General features: G+C 40.4%; 1 protein-coding gene across 3 annotated transcripts in view; it reads right to left on the reverse strand.

Annotated features, from left to right (window-relative positions):
* The window catches only part of MARCHF8 (membrane associated ring-CH-type finger 8), an 87,357-nt gene that overhangs the window by 51,713 nt on the left and 15,223 nt on the right, over positions 1-20,421 (reverse strand). For all 3 annotated transcript variants that reach the window (XM_033515532.1, XM_033515531.1, XM_033515533.1), the window contains exon 2: positions 14,279-14,457. In XM_033515532.1, coding sequence (XP_033371423.1) covers positions 14,279-14,374 — 96 coding nt within the window. In that variant the 5' untranslated portion in view covers positions 14,375-14,457. The remainder of the gene's footprint in view (positions 1-14,278; positions 14,458-20,421) is intronic.

The raw sequence follows: 20,421 nt of genomic DNA on the forward strand, positions 1-20,421 counted from the left end.
GCATTCAGCTGAACAGCTTTATATTTCATTTAATATGAGCAACGTTTTGTGGCATTCTCCTGCATGCCTGAACAATCATGTTGCCAGTGTGAAAGGAAGAGATGCAGGAAAGGCCTCACCACAGCAAGAACAGTGCTTAGCAAAATCATCTTTCATTCATGTGCACTTACTAGGTGAAACTTGAAATAATGTGTGTGGAGTAAATTCACAGACATATCACTTTATTACATGCTCATGCTAGGGGCCAAGCTGAATAATTTTTGTTAAGTATTTAGCTACTGGCTGGCCAGTTAATTTTACAGTCAAATTTTGTACAGTCTATTTAGTTTCTCCCATTTTTAAATAACTGCAACCTCCTGGGGAAATTCTCTACTAGACCATCTGCTCATTTCCTACAAATCCTCCTTTCAGACCTTACACAAATTTCTAAGCTGCCAATCAGAACTTCTTTGATGTCTGGGTGAACAAAACCCTGACTATTCAGAATTAAAACCTGCAGTACAAAGAGATTAGTTATCCCCTGGTCAGTAAAATAACAGCAGCAAAGCGGGTCATTTCTCTGCAGCACACCTCAAGCAGCAGATACACTCTTAGTGGATGAGCACTTCTGGTCCTTCCCTGGCCACAGGACAGTCACAAGCCAGGGGCAGTTCACCTCACATTTTTCAACTTGTATTTCTCTCTGGAGTTTCTCAGCCTCCAGACTCCTTGTTTGCTCTCATCTCAGTTGCCTGGGAACAGCTGATGGATGTATCCCAGGTCTAAGCTCAAAGGAGGGTTGAGGGAAGGAAGAACCAACTGGAATGGGAGAAGTGTAATGGGGAAAGATGGCACGAGGAGAAGTTAAATACCAGGCAGTGTTTCCTGACTGTGCATTCCCATAATCATGCTTGAGCAAGCACTGCTCTGCTCTCCTCTGGCTTGTGAAACGCTGCAGGCTGTGCAGATCCAATGATACACCAGACTTTTTCCAAACAAACAAGGCTGAAGGGAGTTTCAGCAATCAGGAACACTCTGAACTAGCGGACTTTGACCCGGCAGATGCTTCTCCCAGTGCATGTGGATTTCACAGCAGAAAAAAGTAGTGAAGATTTTATAGCCCCTTTAAATTAAATTAGTGCCAGTCTCCAAACTGTACCAAGTGTTAACAATTTCCACACAAGCCACTCTCCTAACCCATGCTTCTATGGAAAAGGCAGAAAAGGCAGTATCTGTTGGTAGGAGCTGACTTCTGCTGATGCCTGTGTCTAACTCAAATACTGCAACAGCCAATTCACAATGCTGCAAAGCAATTAAGAGATGCTCACCCAAGTACTGTGGGTGTTACTGATGCAACTATTAAACAAGAGCGGGTTGTAATAGTAGGACCTCAAGAATGTTTCAAAAAAGCCTTAAAAGACTGACTACAGAAACCAAAACAAAACTCACCAACAACCCAAATCCACAATAAACAATTTAGACTATCAAAAACTGGATGGCTGAACATGAAATAAAATGGTCAAGCAAGTAAGGGGCATATGGAGCTCAGTAATGCTTTTATTTCCCCTCACATCTACATTTTTGGCTCTTTGTTTTGCTTTTTCGTCTCATAAAATAGAACTGAGTTCAGAGCAGTGCACTGCACACAAGTTCTCCCCAACACATTGCACAGGCAGGAACTAGTTAAGTCACTTTAATAAACATTTAAGGATTCTAGGAGAAAAAAGTAAAAACCAGAACTTTGCTATAAAGAGGAAGTGTATGAGCTTCCTCAAATTTTCTCAAAAAAACCCTCCAAAACAACAATGAAAAAAACCCTCAAACACCCACCCAATAAACCTCACCCCAAAAAACAACCCATCAGATTCAAAAATCACAACAGCTAAAACCTACCCAAATATGCAAGAACAATTCACCAGAAGGAATACAATAGGAATAGGGTCAAGGCTCTGCATTAAACACCCACAAAAATTCTGGTTATAAATCAGAACATCAGACTTAGTTATTTCTGTCCTAATGACTGCACTGAAAACCAGAAGGGCTATAAAACTAGTTGGTCTCATCTGCCTTCCTTCACTCTGCAATCCAGAGACTTGGGTGTCCCTCAGGTTTACTACAGGTAGGCAGAGAGAAGTCAGTGTTAAAAAAGGACTTCAAAAATGTACTTCTTGTGTTCCCCTTGGTACCCCTCCATCATTCTTGGGACAGATGGCAGGGGAGCACCAGAGCCTGCCCCTGAGTTCCTGGTGGGGTATGTGTGAGCAGTGAGACCACAGGGAACATCTTCTTGAAGAGGATAAACCATGAGGGTACATTTCAGAGTGGGGAGAGGAAAGATACCTGGTTTTACTGAATGAGGTGCTGAGGGATGGCACTTTTAAATTAGCTCCTTTAAATGAGCAGCTGCAGCACCAGAGGTAGAGAGAGGTCAAAGAGAAGCCTTTAAGGAATTGCTGGGCTATAGTAGTTATTATTTATCTTCTAGATGTTCACATGTGGGCTTGTTTTACAAAGACATGACTGAAACTAACCAAGCTGCTAAAATATTTAGACCGAGGTATCAGAATTCTTGAAAGCAAATATTTGGATCTGGAGATCTAGCACAATCCATCCATGTCCCTGATCGCTCCTGGGGGCAGCGTGTGGACTCCTGGCAGTTTGGAAGCAGAACGGCAGGGCTGGACAGAGGCTAAAACTGGGAATGCCTTCAGGAGATAAGCAGTTGCCACCAATCATACTCAGCATGGGACTGGCTGGACAGGGGGCAGTTCAAAAGGCTCACGAATCTAGGAACAACAGCAGTGCTCTTTGTTGTATCTACATTCTAGAAGAAACAAGAGGTTTATAGATGATAAGAGGAAAACCCCAGGATTAAAGAGATGTATTGTGAACATGATACAGCTGGAACTGAAGCTCTGAGGGGACAGCACAGCACAGACATACAGGTTGTCTCTATCTCCCCACCTGCATTCATGGGAAAGACTCAGTTTCCCATGGAAAGTGCAAGCTCCTATACACTTCAGTCAGTTCATTCTAGTAACCATTAAAATGCATCTTTCAGAATGGCATTCCTTATTCGGGCTCCAAAATACACAGAACAAACACTGCAAATGAAACTCTCTGGGCACATTATCCACTCCTAAAATTCTCCCCACTAACTCTTGCAGGCAAAACATCCCTTACAGCAGCTGTGCTCAGGATGTGACTGGGAGGAAGTGCTGCCTTACTGCAGTCATGCTCACCCCATCTGTTGGGTGGGGCTTTTTTGCCAGTCTGTTGTCTCCTATTAATATTTTCCTAAAGATCTGTTTTAGCTCAGTAGAACTCCCACCTTTACTATGTTTGATAGTGGAGTGTTTCCTTCTATTTCTCTTCTCAAATGTTTCCATCTAAAAATGGAACAAATGATACTGATATAAAACATGTTCATTGATGAAGATCTGACTGATGACAGATTTGATGTTGGCTTTATCAAATGAAGACATCCTTGCTGTTTCCACAAGATTGGTGCTAAACCAGGCATCAGTCAATATGTTCAATAATAATATGGAAATTAATTTTAAAAAACAGGAAAACTCTCTGCCAGTTATATTTACAGGTGACACAAAGCTTAGCAGCCTGATGAGGCTTACAGACTCTTCACAGATAAAGAGCATGTGAAAATTATTTGGGGAAAAAACCCCACAGTACTAAAACTGCCTTTTATTTTCACCAAAGTGACACAAGCTGTGATTGCAAATTATGTGGGTTTCAGCTTATAAAGCAGAAGTACAGTAGAAGATTAGATGTAGAAAGCTGTAGACAAGTGGAAATGAGAACCTGAATGGGGTTTGAGGACAGGATCAATGCCATTCACCCTCACGTTAGAGCTAGCAGAGTTTTCAGTTTTCTCTCTGAACTGCCAAGGCAGAATTGGAGAACTGAGGGAAGACAAAAACTGGAAAGCCACTGAAATCCTACCAGCAAGAAAAGCACAGCTTGCCTTTTAATTAATACATTTGCTTTTTCAGTGTCCCAACTTTATTTTCAAACAGGACAAAGAGAGGCCCCAAAAAATATCTTTCCATCCCTCATTCCCTCTGCCCCATTTACAATGCTCATGGAAACACCTTACTGGGTGAGATTCCAGAATTTTATCTGAAAGTTTTTAGATAAAGTAAATTACCTCACTTGTTTTCAACACAGAGATCCAAAAGCACAATTTAAAAGCCTGTTTCAACTAGTTAAGAAAGAGTTGCTAGCAACTAGCAGGCAAAGCCATGGTTGCTATGCACTGTGATGGTGGCTGGCATGGAAACAAATTACAGACTAGACAGAAGCTTTAGCCTCCATCTTCAAATCACGGCTGGAAGCTAAAGTGCCACTTCCAAATACCGTGAGTTACAAGTTCAATATACAGGAGTAGCTACGTGTGACATAACACAGGTAATTCCACGCCTCCTGGCCTTCAGTGTCACAAACTTCAAAGGAATCTTTAAAATAAAACAAGCCATTTTCAACCACATTGATGGGAAAGCGTTTTGGGGGTGGAATATGTTACTTTTATGTTGACTCCAGCTAGGAATTAGGACAATCAGCCCTTTATTACCAGTGTCTTAAAATTACATTTATATATAAATAAATAAATAAATAAATAAATACATATACAGGTAAGTATGTTCTGGTTTACATACTTAAAAGATACAAAAGAGGTGTTTTTTCAAAAACTTTAATCTGTACTCCACCATGCCTGCTCCCCTTCTGCATGAACTTCATCATTCTGCAGCGATACAGATTTTTTTGTTTGCTAATTTGGAGCACTTATAAGCCAAATAGTCAAGTTTTTCATACTAATCACAGAAGAGAACCAACTCAGTCCTATTCCCAACTGTAAGAGAGAAGGTATCTTTTCTTAGATTAAGCACAAATTAGCACTGGCAGTATCCAGTGATCCTAATTTGTTATGTTCCCATGAAGTACCCTAGTGGTTCCCTTATCACAACTTAAAACAACTATGGTTTAAAGTTTACAGGTACAGATTGTACAGAAGCAATCATTAACAAATGCAGCTGTGCTTCATTTCTCCCAGATATCCCAGCTGTGGAGCAGGAAAACAGAAACCCCTCTATTTAGGGGTCACTACCACAAATCTGCATGAGGATGTTTCAGTAACTCCACTGTCTCTGGAGTACCTGAAGCTAACAAGCAGCCAAAGAGGACGTCACATGCCAGTACTTCGTGCAGAACAAAGTCGCTTAACTGTTGTTAAGCTAACCAGCTCAGAGAAATTAAAATGCAAAAATTAGCAAATGTTTCACTTCATTGCATACAAGGCTACCTTGCAATCTCTACCCAAATAACATGCTGAGTATCAGTAAACATACCTAAGAATACTGGAGGGAAACCAAGCCCAAACAACTCTTTGGTATTTTCTTGGATCAATCAAAAGTTTTCACTGTTATTATGCATAAAAAACTGAAACAAGAAAGTATCACACAAACCACTGGCTGAGATAAACACACGTTGTTTCAACCTGAACAACCCATTAATCACCTCTTCTTGAATCTACTGCTTGGGAATATTACTAGAAATAGGCAGGCAGATGATTGCCAGGAGAAACTTTACAGCTGACATGGGGTGTGTGCATCTAGTCACAGCTGGCTAAAACACTTCTGATTTTGCAATTTTCCATTCAGCAAAAGCTATCAATGTGTTCATTAGAAGGCTGCTCCTTCACCACTTTACAGGAAAAATAAGTCATTTGATTAGGTGATATTCAAAAACACCGAGACTAAAACTCTTTTACACTTTTGTAAGATCTTTCTTAGGCTCTTCTCTCTAAATTCTAGGAAAAGGATAATCTCATACTTCTTTTAAGAATTTGATGCCAATCTATAATTATCACATGAAATATTACATACAATGCACTTAACTAATGAACACAGCTACACACTAGAGCGTGAATTTGACTGGAGAGTTAGAAAAAAAACCTGATTTGACTTTTTAGATAAAAATAGCTATAAATACTTCTATGTCTCACACACAGCAGTGATTTTCAAAGGTGTAGGTACCAAAGAGTAGGAAATACAATTTTCCTTCAAGGCAGTGAGGCACATTGCAAATCTGTGACTCCAAATCCAGCTTTGATATAGACCTCAGAAGGTTACACAAAAAATTTAGATGTACACTCCATTTCATTACTTTAAGGTCTCTGAAAAACCTAAGCATAAGATGCAAACTTAACTAAAAATGTTCTAATGTTAAAAATACACCAAAAGTTGCTTCCACACTCATAGAACGTGAGTATATGAAATATCTGTGCTAAACACACCCACTTCCAGTTATCCTGACAGATGCACAAGGTGTGTGCAAAGCAGTTGGTGATGCAGCCCCAGATTCCTGCCTCCAGGAACACCAGAAATGCTGAACCCTTAAAGAATATGCTGGAAACATGCAGTGCTCACTTAGCACAGGAGTGAAGTCAAATGCTGCAGAATCAAGGACAATCCTCTCCCTGATAGTAACAGCTACCTCTAAGTCCAGGTGCACAAGGAATCAGATGAGGTCTACATTCAAGCAAATGAAAAAATTATAAACAGGCCATTTTATTATTTTCATCAACATTGAAGTAGTGCTTATCTACAGGAAGAGAGGACTGGGTTGTAAATAAACTTAAGCCTTGACAAATAGGTGATTCCTCTCCTTCCTTTGTTTTTGAAATTCAATTCTTGATTGCAAAAATATTAAATTCTGAATTTCAACCACTAACCTCACAGAATATACACATAGGCTTGCTCAGTAATAAAACTATGCTTTGACTTATGGCTGACATGTGAAAATCTCCATAAGAAATTTCCTAAAACAGGACCTATGTTGTGTGCCAGAGAGAAACATGTTTAGCAGCAGATGATAGACTATCACTTCTGGGACCAAGAGAAGCTAAATGAATCCCAAAGGTGGATTTTGTTTCTAGGTGTGAGGACTGTTGACTCAAGGCTGTACCCCTAAGAGCTTAGATTTCAGCAAAGCAGGGAGGAGCAATTTCTGACCAACAACTTCCCCTGCTCCTGTCAAGAATTATTCATACATGGCATAAAGCCTAGTATAATTTGCTAAATTCAAGGTGTAAATCTAAGCCTATATATAATTTTGCTGAAGTTTTAAATGTAATCCACTGGGGTGCAGGGTTTACGGGGAATCAGCAGCTTAAAACCAGACACCGTTTTAGAACTCCTTGAGGGTCAAGTACATTAAGGGTACTACACCATGCCTCCCTGGCAGAATTGTTAGTCTTCATTCTTCTCTCAAAACAACCCAAAACAAAACACCCTAAAAAACAACCCAAAACCCAACCTACTTTATTTCAGCAGGCAAAGAAACACATCTGTCTGAAAGATCAAATCAACAAAGTCATTCATAATGCATCAATGCATGAGGCAAAACATCCAATAGGCGGAAAAAAAACTGTACTTCTGGTGTGTCTCATTTACAGAAATTACCTTTAATAAACAATGAACTTTAAAAATCAGTTTGCAGGAATCTGATAGCCTCACTTGAAAGAAACAGTATAGCCAATGAATGATAAAAATCATTGCATGCTACAACCAAGTCTTGCCTAATGTCTTTGTGGATTTGTGATGATTTCAGCAACACAGGTATTTATATGCACATAGACACCACCGTGGGATCATGACTGACACACATGTCTCATTACAAGGCAAACAAGCATGCTTCTGCCAGGGAAGAAAAAAAGTATAAACTCCAAAGTCATGAGCTCACATCCAGGGCTCCCTTTATGGAAAGTTGTTGCACATTAACATACACCAGAAACATTAACAGACCTGCAGTACACCACCAAAGCATAGATGACTACCATATAATTAAACAGCATCAGCACTTCTTTTAGAGTACAGTATTTTTTTAAGAATAATTCTCAGCTTATTTAAGTGAGCTGCTAATAAAAGCCAGACAGATTTTGTTAATATTGGAGAGGTGGTTTAAAATTCAGGTTAATGCAACAGCTAGAGATAGTAATCATTAACTCTAAGTTTCTGGTCTTGAGAAATCAAAGAAAGGAGTTCACATGCAATAAGCAAAGTCAAAACAGAGATTGTAAACAAATGAGTGATTATAAGCAAACTGCAAAATCTGAAACTGCTGAAGCAACTTCTCTAAAGAATCACTACCTAAAACTCTGCTGCTGTATCAAGTGCTGTTAGTTTTCAAAAAGTTTGCCGAATTTTTCAAAGAAAGAGTTTTTTCCTCTTTTCCCTCAAAACCCTTTCAGAAACCACTTCCCACACTTTGCCTTTTGTAATTCATCCCCACTCAGCAGCCATCTGCTCCTTTCCTCACACACATGCTGTACACACTCCAAAACAAACACAATGAAGAATCAAACAGCGTGATCTGACTTTTTTGTTAGGACTCCTCAAGCAGGAGCAGCTCCCTCCCAACCCATTCCCTCCCTCCCACTTCCTGCCTCCTCTCTTCTCCCTTCACTGGGGCTTGCTGGGAAGCAGCATGTGCTAGCCTCTAGGAGTAAGGTGTGAGAGGACCAGCTTCTCATCCTGCACTCAAACATAGTAAGAGCAGAAGAAATTCATTAAAGTCACAACATTTTGCACATTCACCACAACTGATATCGAGCAATGCTCATCTTCAGGAGGAAGACCCCTCTGCTTTCCACATACCCCATGCCCACCATGTTGTGCAGCAGAGCTTTGGGCCATCAGCACAAGTGTCTGCAGACTGGGACTCTGGCAAGGCAGACATCTCAAAGGACCTAGTGACAAAGGCTTCCAGCTGCTCAGCTTTTATGCATACACCTGAAGTCCTTAATGCTTGTCAGCAGTGCCAGCCCTCTTTCACAAAGGGAAGTCAGCACAGCACAAGAACCCAAAGGATTTGCCCAATACCATCTAGCAGGGTGACAAGACAAAAACAAACCCCAAATTACAGACCTGGCTAAATTCAGGCCTGGCTACACTCTGTGTGCTCCTTGACAGTTTTTCAGGTACCACATCAAAGGCTAGGTAAGTCATGTTCTTACCAGGAACACATGGGAAAGTAGAAGAAAGTGCTTGAGCTGGCAAGGGGCAGGAAGAGTGGAAAGTGTAACTTCTTCTGAGAAATGCTTTATGATCCATTAAAAACACACCAAGTGAAAAACAATATCTGAATGGTCAGGAAAGGTCTTCACAATTCCTACCTACTTCTGAGCCTATGCCTACAAGAAGCACAGCAGGAGAAGTACATTCTGCTTTTCACAGAAGAGATAAAGAATACTCAGACAAAAATCCTTCCATAGTTAGCCAGTTTTTATACAAAGCAAACTTCAGACAGGAAAAATGCTAGGCCCCATATTAATATATGACATAGCTACACAGAAACACAGAAATCACAGTACAAAAAAAAAAAAAAAAAAAAAAAAAAAAAAAAAAAAAGAGGTAAAATTCTCAAAGGATTTAGAGCCTGTCTGCTTAATGAATGATTTAGTTTAATGGGCAACCAAAACCAAACACACACACACACAGCCTCACAAAGCCTGAGTATTTGGACCAGATTCAGCTACTCAGAGTCCTCATTCAGCATTCAAAGTCCAAAAAGTGAATGGAAAAAGTCACAGAGCACTTCTGTACCTTATAAGTGTCACTCTAGATTCAACAACAAAGCAAACACCTTTACCTTTACTGATCTATGACTATAATCTTTTGCAAATGCATCCCCCCCAAGTCCTGCCTTTCCAGTAGGACATGCCTTATTTGAATCAACAGGCCATAGTGCCTTTCCTGTTACAGGATGCAGGAGATCATTACAAAGGCAGAAGAATTTCATGAAGATGCATGACAATGTGCTTCTCTCATTATAATTTCATCCATTCAGATGACAGGTTTGAGAAGCAGCTAGGGATGTCAGGGACAATCACAGCATCTCTGCTGAGCATGTAGCAGCTAGTAATACTACACAGCACTTAGAAAACAAGAGAAGTGAGCAGAAGGGAGTTTCAGCTGATCAACTGGAATCAGCAAGTTTAAATCTGACTAGAACATTGATCTGCATCTGTGATAAATGCTGCGTGATCCTCGCTAACAAGTCAGTATTGATTCCCAGGTTGAGGCTGTTGAGAAGAAACAGTGTTGTGCCCAACAATGACTTGCACCACCACCATCTCATGATCTCTCAATCACTGATCCCACCCACCCCTGATCTGCTTACGAGATCTGCAGAGCTCACAGCACAGGAGGCCATGGCTGGTGCACATTTTTAGTAGAGCAGTGAAAAGCTGGTGCTGAGGGAGCTTCACTCACTGCAGTAACACTAACAACTTGTAGTAGACATCAGTCTGTTTCAGTAAGGAAGGCAGAAAGCTCTCAAAAAGACAATGCTATGACATAACAAACCCAGAACAACACCTCAATCACATGCCAGAATCATTTCCTTGTTTCTATTCAGGTGCTGAGAGCTGTTCGCTTTCGCATGCATTAGGAATCATTGCTGCCAGCACACTGCCCACCAAACAGGGGAAGGGGGGTTGTTGTAGATTCTCACACACAATAGAGTGACTCTCCTTTAAATAGGTAAGCATGAAGCTATTCCTAGTGAGGGGTATGTAAGAAGCTAATGATGGTTATTCATAGCCCTTAAAGCTATCAGTTCATCTGAGTTAAATGCAAGAGTAGTAATCCCTTTATGACCTTCTGTATTTTATTGGGGAAATTGACAAAGTTTCATAAAATACTGCTGCTAACCTCAGATTTCAACTATTTTAAATGTTGAAAATTCAGGCATTAACCTGAATCTACTAGGCCCTGTTATGTAAACATATCACTGAGGACATAGACCAGCAATGGCAGGCAAAAGCCTTTCCTCTTAACAGTTGTTCAAATTCAATAGGATTTTTGCCACAGTCTTCCACAGGTATTGAGTCTACAATTTAATCTGCCATGAAGCATGCCCAGGTATTATACACCACTCAGTATGAGAAACTGGATTGTAATGATAAAGGTGGAAATTATTTCTTGCTGTTCTTCCCTTAGTCACAAATCAGTAGTCCAGAAAACTTCCTCTTGTAGCAAGAAAAACTAAAATAAAACCAAGTCTTACTAAAATAAAACCAAGCACAAAATACAAGAGATACATCTTGACCAGAAGCATAGAAGAGAAGAAATAGTAAGAGATCTGTACTGTTGAGATTGAGAATTCTTTCTCTGTAGCTCTACTACAAATGTGGATAACTAACCACATCCATAATCACAAAAGATAGCAGGATATAAAGCATGTTCTGGGGAATAAGAAAAACACTGATTTTTCAGAGACTGGTGGAAGTTCTCTCTATAGGCAGCTTGGTCCTTCATTTGCTGCTGCTGTGCTTCTTGAGCCTTTCCTCCAAAGGACTTCTTAGAATGCAGGATATAGATACCAACAAGCCAAGGTCCAGTATGAAATAGCATCAATGAAAGCAAAACAAATTTTCATCTACTACATGACACTCTACATTTATTCACCTTGGCTTTAGCCACAGCTTGTTAATAAACAGTGGAGATATGTACATATGTACATCTGCTCAATCTATCAAGTGCATGCCTGCAAATGCACTTGGTCTAAGAAGCTTGGTACTACAAAGCAAGCCTACATATTTATCTGTGAAACAGTACTATTGGTTTTGATTGTGGTTTGTGGTTTGATTTTTTCAGATTGTCGAGTGGTTTTGTACAACTCAAAATATTTTAAGACCACAGTGTACACATTTGTTTGAGGTGCTTACTGTTCCTGCACAGATGAAGTAAGAAATTTACTATGCTTATTACATAATAAAGGTAAGGTAGGAAAATCATGGCACTTGAATCAAACTGTGAAACGTTGCACATTTTTCTCAAAAAGTATTTTATGTTTTTGCAGACATAAGAACTGTGTCTAGGCCAACCACAATAAATAACTGTGACCTATCTTGTCTAATGGGAACTTATGCAACTGAAATTGAAAGTATTTACATTTTCAAGAAGTTACACTGACTTTGTACTGAAACACCTTCTTTCTCAGTTTTACCTAGCATCAATCTCTTGTATAGTAGGTATTACCTAGGGCACAACAACTCCCTGCAACTGCGCAGCAGATTTTCCCAACGTGAGATCATGTTCAGCTGCACTGCTGCTCTTTATCCTGGAGTTGCTAGCTCAACACAAAACAGGCATTTTGAAACTAAAATCTGATTTAAAATATGGCAAGGATAATCTAGAAAATATTTTTCTCTTGCATCCCATCTCTCCTTTACTATATTCTTTAAATATGATCAAAACTCAGTTTTGCCAGTGGGTCTTGACTGCATCCAAGAGTTAACAGGGACTCTGACTATAAAGTATCCTTGAACATCCTAACTATGCAATACAAAGGCTCATGTGGACAGGAGCAGCTATGGTGTCAGTACAGCTGACAGCTCAGCTAGAGCTCCAGCTGTTCCAGTTGTAGTTTTGGCAGAATGCAGGACACCTGGGGATGAATGAATACACTGATGGAGAGGAAGGACAAGACTTGGGAAACACAAAGTATTTCCAAGTTAGCCCAATCTATTGCTTGTATGGTCCCACTTCCTCTTCAACATTGTACATATTTAAACAAGTATTCTGTCCTGTTTCTAATGCGCTGAGGCTTGAAAATATAACAGAAATCCAGCAAGAGGAACAATAATTAACATTTCAACTAGTTATCATGAAGGAACACAGGGGATATTTGTTAACACCAAAGTCACTGTGTTGGAAATGAAACACATGTTTAGAAGGAGAGTCAGAACTCTCACTTCTGGGCCCATTGCAAGGTTAGAGACATGAGTTGTTCTGATCTGCCTCCAAATCTCCACTGCCCCAGAGCAGGGTAGTAAATTCACAGCGGTGCCCTACATTTGACAAAGGAGCTGTTTCACTCTCAGCATATACAGTTACCATATGGGAGAGCAAAGGGAGGAAACAGCAGAGCCCTCTTACCTGGGGAGCTGCCCAGGCATTAACTATATGCACCAGGTGGGAAGTGACAGATTCCAGCAGACTCCTGAGACAAGGTGTATTATGGATTTAGAACATCTCCTCTGTGATAGCAACTTCCTGCCTAGTTCTGGCAAGCAAAGACAGTTGTGTGCCAGCCTAATGAACTACTGGTTTAAGAATCTGAGGGGCTAGAATCCATTTTAAGATGCTGTTATGGAAAAGATTCAAAAAAGCCAATAGTAGGATGTTTTATTTCTCCTGGTGACTTTGATAGGTGCAATTTGGACAGCTATCATGTGAGATGGGTAGTCAGGGCAAATTATCCCAACACATCAGAAATTACTCTTTTACCCTACTCAAAGTTAGTGCTGGTGAATTCCTTTCTGTAACAAGACAGTGACTTTCTAGTCCCTAATATATATATAAGCTACACCCTATCTGTAATCAGCATCACAAAGTCTCCTCAGAGTTAACCACTGCTGAGCAGTCCACAAAGCAAGCCCTACAGCTGTACTATAACGTGAACGTTCTCCTGACGTCATTTCATGTTAAAGCTAAAAAACCACAAAGAGGTTTCTGTGGAACTGACAGATAATAAAAGATCAATGCAGTACAGTGTACATTAAACCATGATGCACATTAAGGTTTTTGGGCTGGACCAGACAAAGCCCAGATAAATAAGGTTGACATGTGAAGACTAGACAGTCTAGTCTTCTTCATGTGCTATTACAAACTGTTAAGTAGTGTATTGATTGGATTTTACTGGACTTATAATCAGTAGATACTGCAGATATTTTTGCATTAGCAGCACAATAAGACCTCAGATTGATTTCACTCACACACATCCTCCCAAATTAAGAATACAAATCATATTCCATAAAACAGTACAGTACGTATACATATGGGTGTCTATAGCCTTCCTTGTGGTAGTCTAGTCACTTTGAAATACAACACAGCTACAAGATCAAGGGAAAACAGGATGCATGGCTACATATAGGGGCTCATATTCCATATAATTTTTCTTTAAATACACCTGTAACAGCTTCAACAAAAGTGGTATTAGAGCCATCATCCAAATCCCAATCTGCCTTGAATTCTTATGCAAAACAGATGGCTGTATCTTGCATTTTGCTGAAGTTACTCAAAAGCAATTGCTAGAATTTTGCAGCTAGCTGCTTTAAAATAGCAAACACAAGAATAAGAAGATAATTTGGTAGCATTTGTCCTCCCTAAAAGCAGCAGTAATGCAAGGAGTTGGGGCTTTGGAAAAGAATTAGGTCTGATTTGGTAACTCCTATAATTTATAACTTCCTGTGAAAATCAAGCATATCTGACAGTACCTGTTCCTCTTTTTCTTTGGTCTTGCTCCTGGAGACTCTGGAAGAGGTAACATCCTGAGCTGGAATGACAGAGATTTGATGCAGTGGCATGTTCATCACACCGCCTTGTTTGGTCCTATCATCTACAGGAAGGAGGCTTGAATGCAGTGCTCATTCCGTGCCATTGTAAGGCCTTGCAACTAAAAAATAAAAATATTAGATGATGTTAAAGTAGCTTGAAATGCAATAAATTTTAAACCAAAGCTATGCCATCCACTGCACCAAGACATATGCCTTATTTTCTCTGGATTTTGGTACACTTGCTGGTTGAGAAGAGACACAGAAATTTGAAAGAATTTTAACCAGAAAGGTCAGAGCCCAAATAATGCAAAATGAAAAAATAAATTCTCCATCAGTTCTGAATGCGTTCTGAAAGCAGAGCTAGAGGGCAGGGATATGCTTGAGTTTGCTTGGATAGGGAGAAGGAGGAAGAACAGCTCTCCAAGCTGAGTGTGCTACCTGGAGGTGCAGAGAACAAAGCCCATACAGGTAAGTTTCCTAAACTGCCATCCCCCCACACCCGATTGAATTGCCTCAGCAGTCATCCAAAAACAATGTGAATGCTGTAGCTTTGGCTAAAAACAGCCAATAGCCCCATTTGGCTCTTGTCATTCATATAAACCTGTACCACTGTCAGTTGAAAGGTATATCACATGAGCTGTTCCTTTCCTAAGACTATTAGAGATTAATATAATCAAAATCCCTCACTAGGGATTGTGAATTCACTGGATGGACTACACACACTTTATCCTTCTTTTACTAATATAACAGGGAAGCATTATACACAGGAAAGATAGTGATAGACATAAATTCCCCAAAATTGGCAATGCTAAACCCAAAGGCAGGCATAATTAACATACCTTTTATTAGATTAGTGAAGTTACATTAAATAAAAAAGTTTTTGAAGCATGTAATATCACGGAGTGTTTATTTGAAATGTAACTTGCCACAAATGAGACACAATCAATTGTGTTTAAAGAACAGATTAAAAGGGAATTAACACAGCAGGGACTATATTAAACAGGGCAACAGAATGATGCACTGTTTTTCTGTTTCCATATCATACCAACATTTTTTTAAGCTGGTTTTGAATCTGAAAAAACAGAAAACAGAGACTAGATAAATGCCCTATATATTATGTTGTTTAATAATTTGGAAGTAGCATAGCTTAGCACTTAGTGAATACCCTTAATTTATACTGCACACATTTTTTATTTAACATTTAATTGGAAGTTTTGAAGATAGAACCAGACCATTCAGCATCTTTTGTGGAATCAAAAACCTAGAAAGCTTGGCCTATTTCCACTAGACTCCACAGGATTACTGAAGTTGTGTAAAATGAAAACAGAATCAACTATTTTGACTGGTTTAGATTCAAAAATAGGAAAAAATCCCCTCTAAGTTCCAAGGCACTTTACATGGAGAATATAAAGTTCACTATCCTCTTGTCATTGAGGGGGAAGAATTATCAAAGGTTGTAGAGCAAATCATGAACAAACCCAAAAATGTATGCAAGGCCTGCTGCATCCCAATCACACACTCCATCTGCTGCGTGATGCTGTGTGAGCACCCAGCCAAGTTCAAGAGCTTTACTGACACGTGGGCAGGATTTCTATTACTCCCAGAGAGGCCAAGACAGAGCATCATAAAGCACGCAGGAGAGCTTCACAGGCAACGCCTCCGTACCTTTCAGACATCGCTTACTTTAAAAGTAAAATATATCAGTATGCATAAACCAGCAACAAAGACACTTCCTTACTGAAGGACAAATGGAAACGTGAGATTTACCACCATTATTGAATCCCAGCATAAAGAGAAAATACAGAACCTCCTCAGATCCTCCCCACACCTGCTTATTTACATCTTCTAAAAGAGCCAAGCCAGAGAGACTATAAACATGGGCTGAGATAGGATTATCAAACCACAATCAACAAGGCAGGAAGGGAAGGTATTTTCCCAAGAAAACACAGAGAAAGGAAATCCAGAGAACATTAAGCTTCAATGAAAATATGCCAGGTAATATGCTCTGTGCTATTGCCAGTGATTACAGAGCAAAAGGGAGTGAGTTCTGCTCTGTGTCCCCCCTCAAAAAGGGTTCTGGGCTTATAGGCAAGGACACGTTATGACTATAAAGAGAACAAGGAAAATTATTAGAAAACACAGTTAACCCTCTCTGATGATGGCAAACAAGTCTAACCAGTTCTTTTTGCAGGTACTTCAAGGACGGCATGTGTTAGAATTCTTTGAAAGAGCTCTAACAGTAGATCTAATCCAACTGCATATTCAAAGATGATGTGAAACAGCCTTCCTCTGGTAAAGAAGCCTGGCAGACGCTCTAAGAAAGCCTGCCTTTGTTCAAGGGTGGCGTAGAGAAAGCTGTAAACTAAACCCAGATGCCACCCATCGCATCCCCAATCTGCTGGGTCCCTAATAATGCACACAACTCAAATTCTGTCTGTATCAACCTAAAGCACTTTAACTCCACAGTGCTAATTAAAGGATAAAGTTACATGAATGATCAGACCATCTGCAGCACCGAGTACAAACAGACAAGGATGCCAGAAAAGCAGTGCCACGCTAAGCCAACACAAAGTGAGTTATGACAAGTTCCACAGGACATTTCACAGCTAAATTAATTCCACATTCTACCTTATTCAAAGGTGAGGAATTGGGCACCTGCAAAGTGGGATCCAAACTTAAAGCACATTAAACTGGAGGCCTGCCAAAAAGGAAGAAATGCTAAGGCAAGGAAACTGCTTCTAGACAGTCCCTTCTCCTCAGAATTCCACTTAGATGTTTAGGCCATACCTCACATAAATGAGAATTCCTCATTACTACAGCATCTCCATCCAACAGCAAAGTACACCTGCCCAGGAGGTGGCAGGTAAGGGCTCAGCTTCCTCCCTCACTGTGTTTTAGTTGGTTTGTAACTTCCTGCAAAGCTGACTGGGGCACATGGGAATGCCAAGAGAGAGGACAGCTTGAAGCTCAGCTGTTACTCTTATCTATAGCCACACTGGTTCCTAAAAGATGGACTCCAGCCATACTGCCATTGCAGAGAGTCTTCAGAAACAAATGCCATTTTAAAAGACAGAAGAGGTCAAAATCCTGTCTGCAGAGCCCCTAGATGATTTTAACTCAGTGAAGCTAAGAATTCACCCACTCAGGTAGTCCAGTTTTGCTTTCTGCAGGACAGGTAAAACAGTATCTAAAATGCCTGCAGACACCTGGAACCGTACCACCCGAGTCCTCATTATGTTGCTAGAACCACAAAGCTGCAGCAAAATCAGTCAGATTCAGAGTAAACAGGACAGAGGCTCTCAAGGTAGTTGAGAAGTACAAAAGGAAGGAAAAGCATGCACATGACTTGGGCTTGGTGACTGGGGCATTCCCCTGAACAGTACATCTGACAGAAACAGAAAATTAGGTTCTTCTGTGTTATCAGCATGAAGTACTTGGTGCTAAGGAAACCTTCCAGTCTGACCATTCACGTGACTCTCTGGCAGTCACCAACAGGTCAGTCTAACAGACTGGCAGTCTCCCAACACTGGAGACTTTCACTGCTGGAACTGAAGCCCCTTCAAAGTAGGTGGCTCCCGTGAGCCCACAAGACCCCTGCTCGACTCCCTGCACACCCCACTCACACAGTCAGACTAGGTTTCCTTACTGGTTCAACCCCACGTTTCCCATGGCAGAGTCTCAGATGTCTTGTTCCACAAAACCATTTATTCACAGTGCAGAAACATAGAAACAGCTTGAGCTGGTGTCTCCAAGAAGTACCCCCAACAAAAAACTCCCTGGGCTTTTATCCCATCACAGTGTACCTGGACACCAATCTCTCTTCCTCCTGTGTTCCCTGCTCCTGCTGTGTTTCCCACTCTCCACTCTCCTACCTCACTGGCACCACTCATCTTCACGTCCTTTGTTGTCCAAGAGGTTGGCAATTCATGGCCTCTTGTCTTGGGCTCCCAACCAGAACTCAATCTGCATCTTGGGAACTGAACTACTGCACCAGATGTATCCCTCAACAATGAGGAGGGACAACAACAACAACAGGAAACCTCAGTATAACACAAGTAGGTGGAAACCACTTGAATTTCCACTTTAATCATCCACCCTGTCAAGATCTCAGTTTCTCAAGCAACAGCAAGAACATGAGATGAACCAAATTATCTGTAACCTGCTGGATTGTTAGAGTGTCAAGTGCCGTTGGAAGAACTCAGATGAAGTCCTCCCTCACCTGCCACCTACTGCAGCCCTCTGCCCATTACATGTTCCAAAATAAAGGCTAAACTACTCTTCACCAAAGATTCACAGCTGGAATGGAGCAAGTAAGCACAAATCATCATTTCCTGTCTGTGGTTTGGTACCTAGCAGAGTCTACATACATGCTATCTGAACAGCAGATTCTATTAGGTCATTTATAGTTCAGGAAATTCACCATATTCCCGTTCTACACAGGGTATGCTAGAAAACTTCAACAGAAGCTCTGGAGCTGTGGTGGCACTGGCTGCAGATGTACACAGACCTTACCAAAAGAAGTATGTCCCGAGGATGCATGTAGGTGTGTACAAATGCTTTTTATTACTCAGAAGTAAAAAAAATACACCAGTTGAATGGCTCAGTTGCTTTCCTTTTAAAAGTACAATAGGTATTCTGGATTAAAATAATATGTCTTTATATGCATGAAAGATATACCCTGGAACCCATGGTAGAAGGAAGATGATAGTCACTAACAGAAGGGAATTGGAAAGAATTGCACCTGCAAGTTGTTCTGGTCTGCCCCAAGGTTTCTTACCCTTCTCTTCACCTGCCCTCGCCCCAGTAGTGATGGTGAGCAGCATCATCTATGTCAGTGCTCTGACAATCTGTTGCAGGGTGGATGGGTTAAAAATAAAGCAACAGATCACTGACGTCCACATAATGCAGACACTGAAGTAGCATCCACTGCTGTGACAATCCTGCCATGGAATAGATCAATCTGTAGACTGCAGGACACCTCTTAGATGCAGGCTGAAAATTCTGCTCTGAACTTCGTGGATCGCTGCCATGCAACCTGATCTTCTGAAACTTGCCCTCTATGCAGCACAAAACCAACCCAAAAAGGAATGGAAACTACCTGAAGAAATTTGACTGCTGCTAGATGGTGCAACATCTTCATCAGTTGGCTTACTTTCTCATAATAAGACTTGAAATAATCTATTAATGCAGATTTGGAATCTGTTTTTCTGCTGGAGGTCTTGATGTGATATCTCAAAGCTCTATTTAAAAATTTCTTTGGTTTTGTGTTTTTATTGTTGTTCTGAAGGTAACAGAAGCCCTCATCCAGTGACTTTAGCAAATTCCTGTGTGCATCTAACTTTTCTTAGCTACTTTGACATCTCAGATAGATACAGCTTATGCCTACTTTCTGTACACTACGTTTGCCATATTTGCAAATATTTCCAATCCTATCAGCTTGTGTTGGCTTCAGTTTGAGGCTTTTATTTCATTTTGAGCTTGTTCGGACTCTTCCTCTACTAATGTATCTTACGTAATCCTCTTCTAGAGATGACAGATGTGCATTTTCAAAAAGAGGATCCTGCATCTGCGTTTCATTTTAGTTTACCGTAGCTTAATCAGTACTTTGTTAACAGCATTATTTAAGAGATGTTATCAAGCCTCATGCACTTCACATGCATTTGTTAACTTGACAAACAAATCTAATCAAGAGAGCTTAAGGGAGACGAACTAATACTTCCTTTCCTGCAGTACTTTTCATATTTCACTTCTAATGTTGTACTCACCCTGAAAAGAACCCTTATATTCAGACTAGGCAGATAGAAGTCTGGATTATTGCTATTTACAGCTCTGAATCTGTCCACATATCTTGCACTGTTTACTAGCTTAGCTGTAACTTCTCCCTCTATTATCTCAGTTCCTCCTTTCCTCCACCTGCTAGTCTCCCAAAACTAATCAGCTTCAATACTCAAAGCTCAAATATATTTTTAAATCATGTTATTGAGTAGCTGAAATCAAAAGAAAGACTTAGAAAGGGGACAAAAGATTATTCTGCAAGTTCCCCATCTTCCCTTTGAAAGCTTTTCAATATACAGGAATATATA

Source organism: Parus major, chromosome 6 (assembly GCF_001522545.3).
Source record: "Parus major isolate Abel chromosome 6, Parus_major1.1, whole genome shotgun sequence".
NCBI classification, from domain to species: Eukaryota; Metazoa; Chordata; class Aves; order Passeriformes; family Paridae; genus Parus; species Parus major.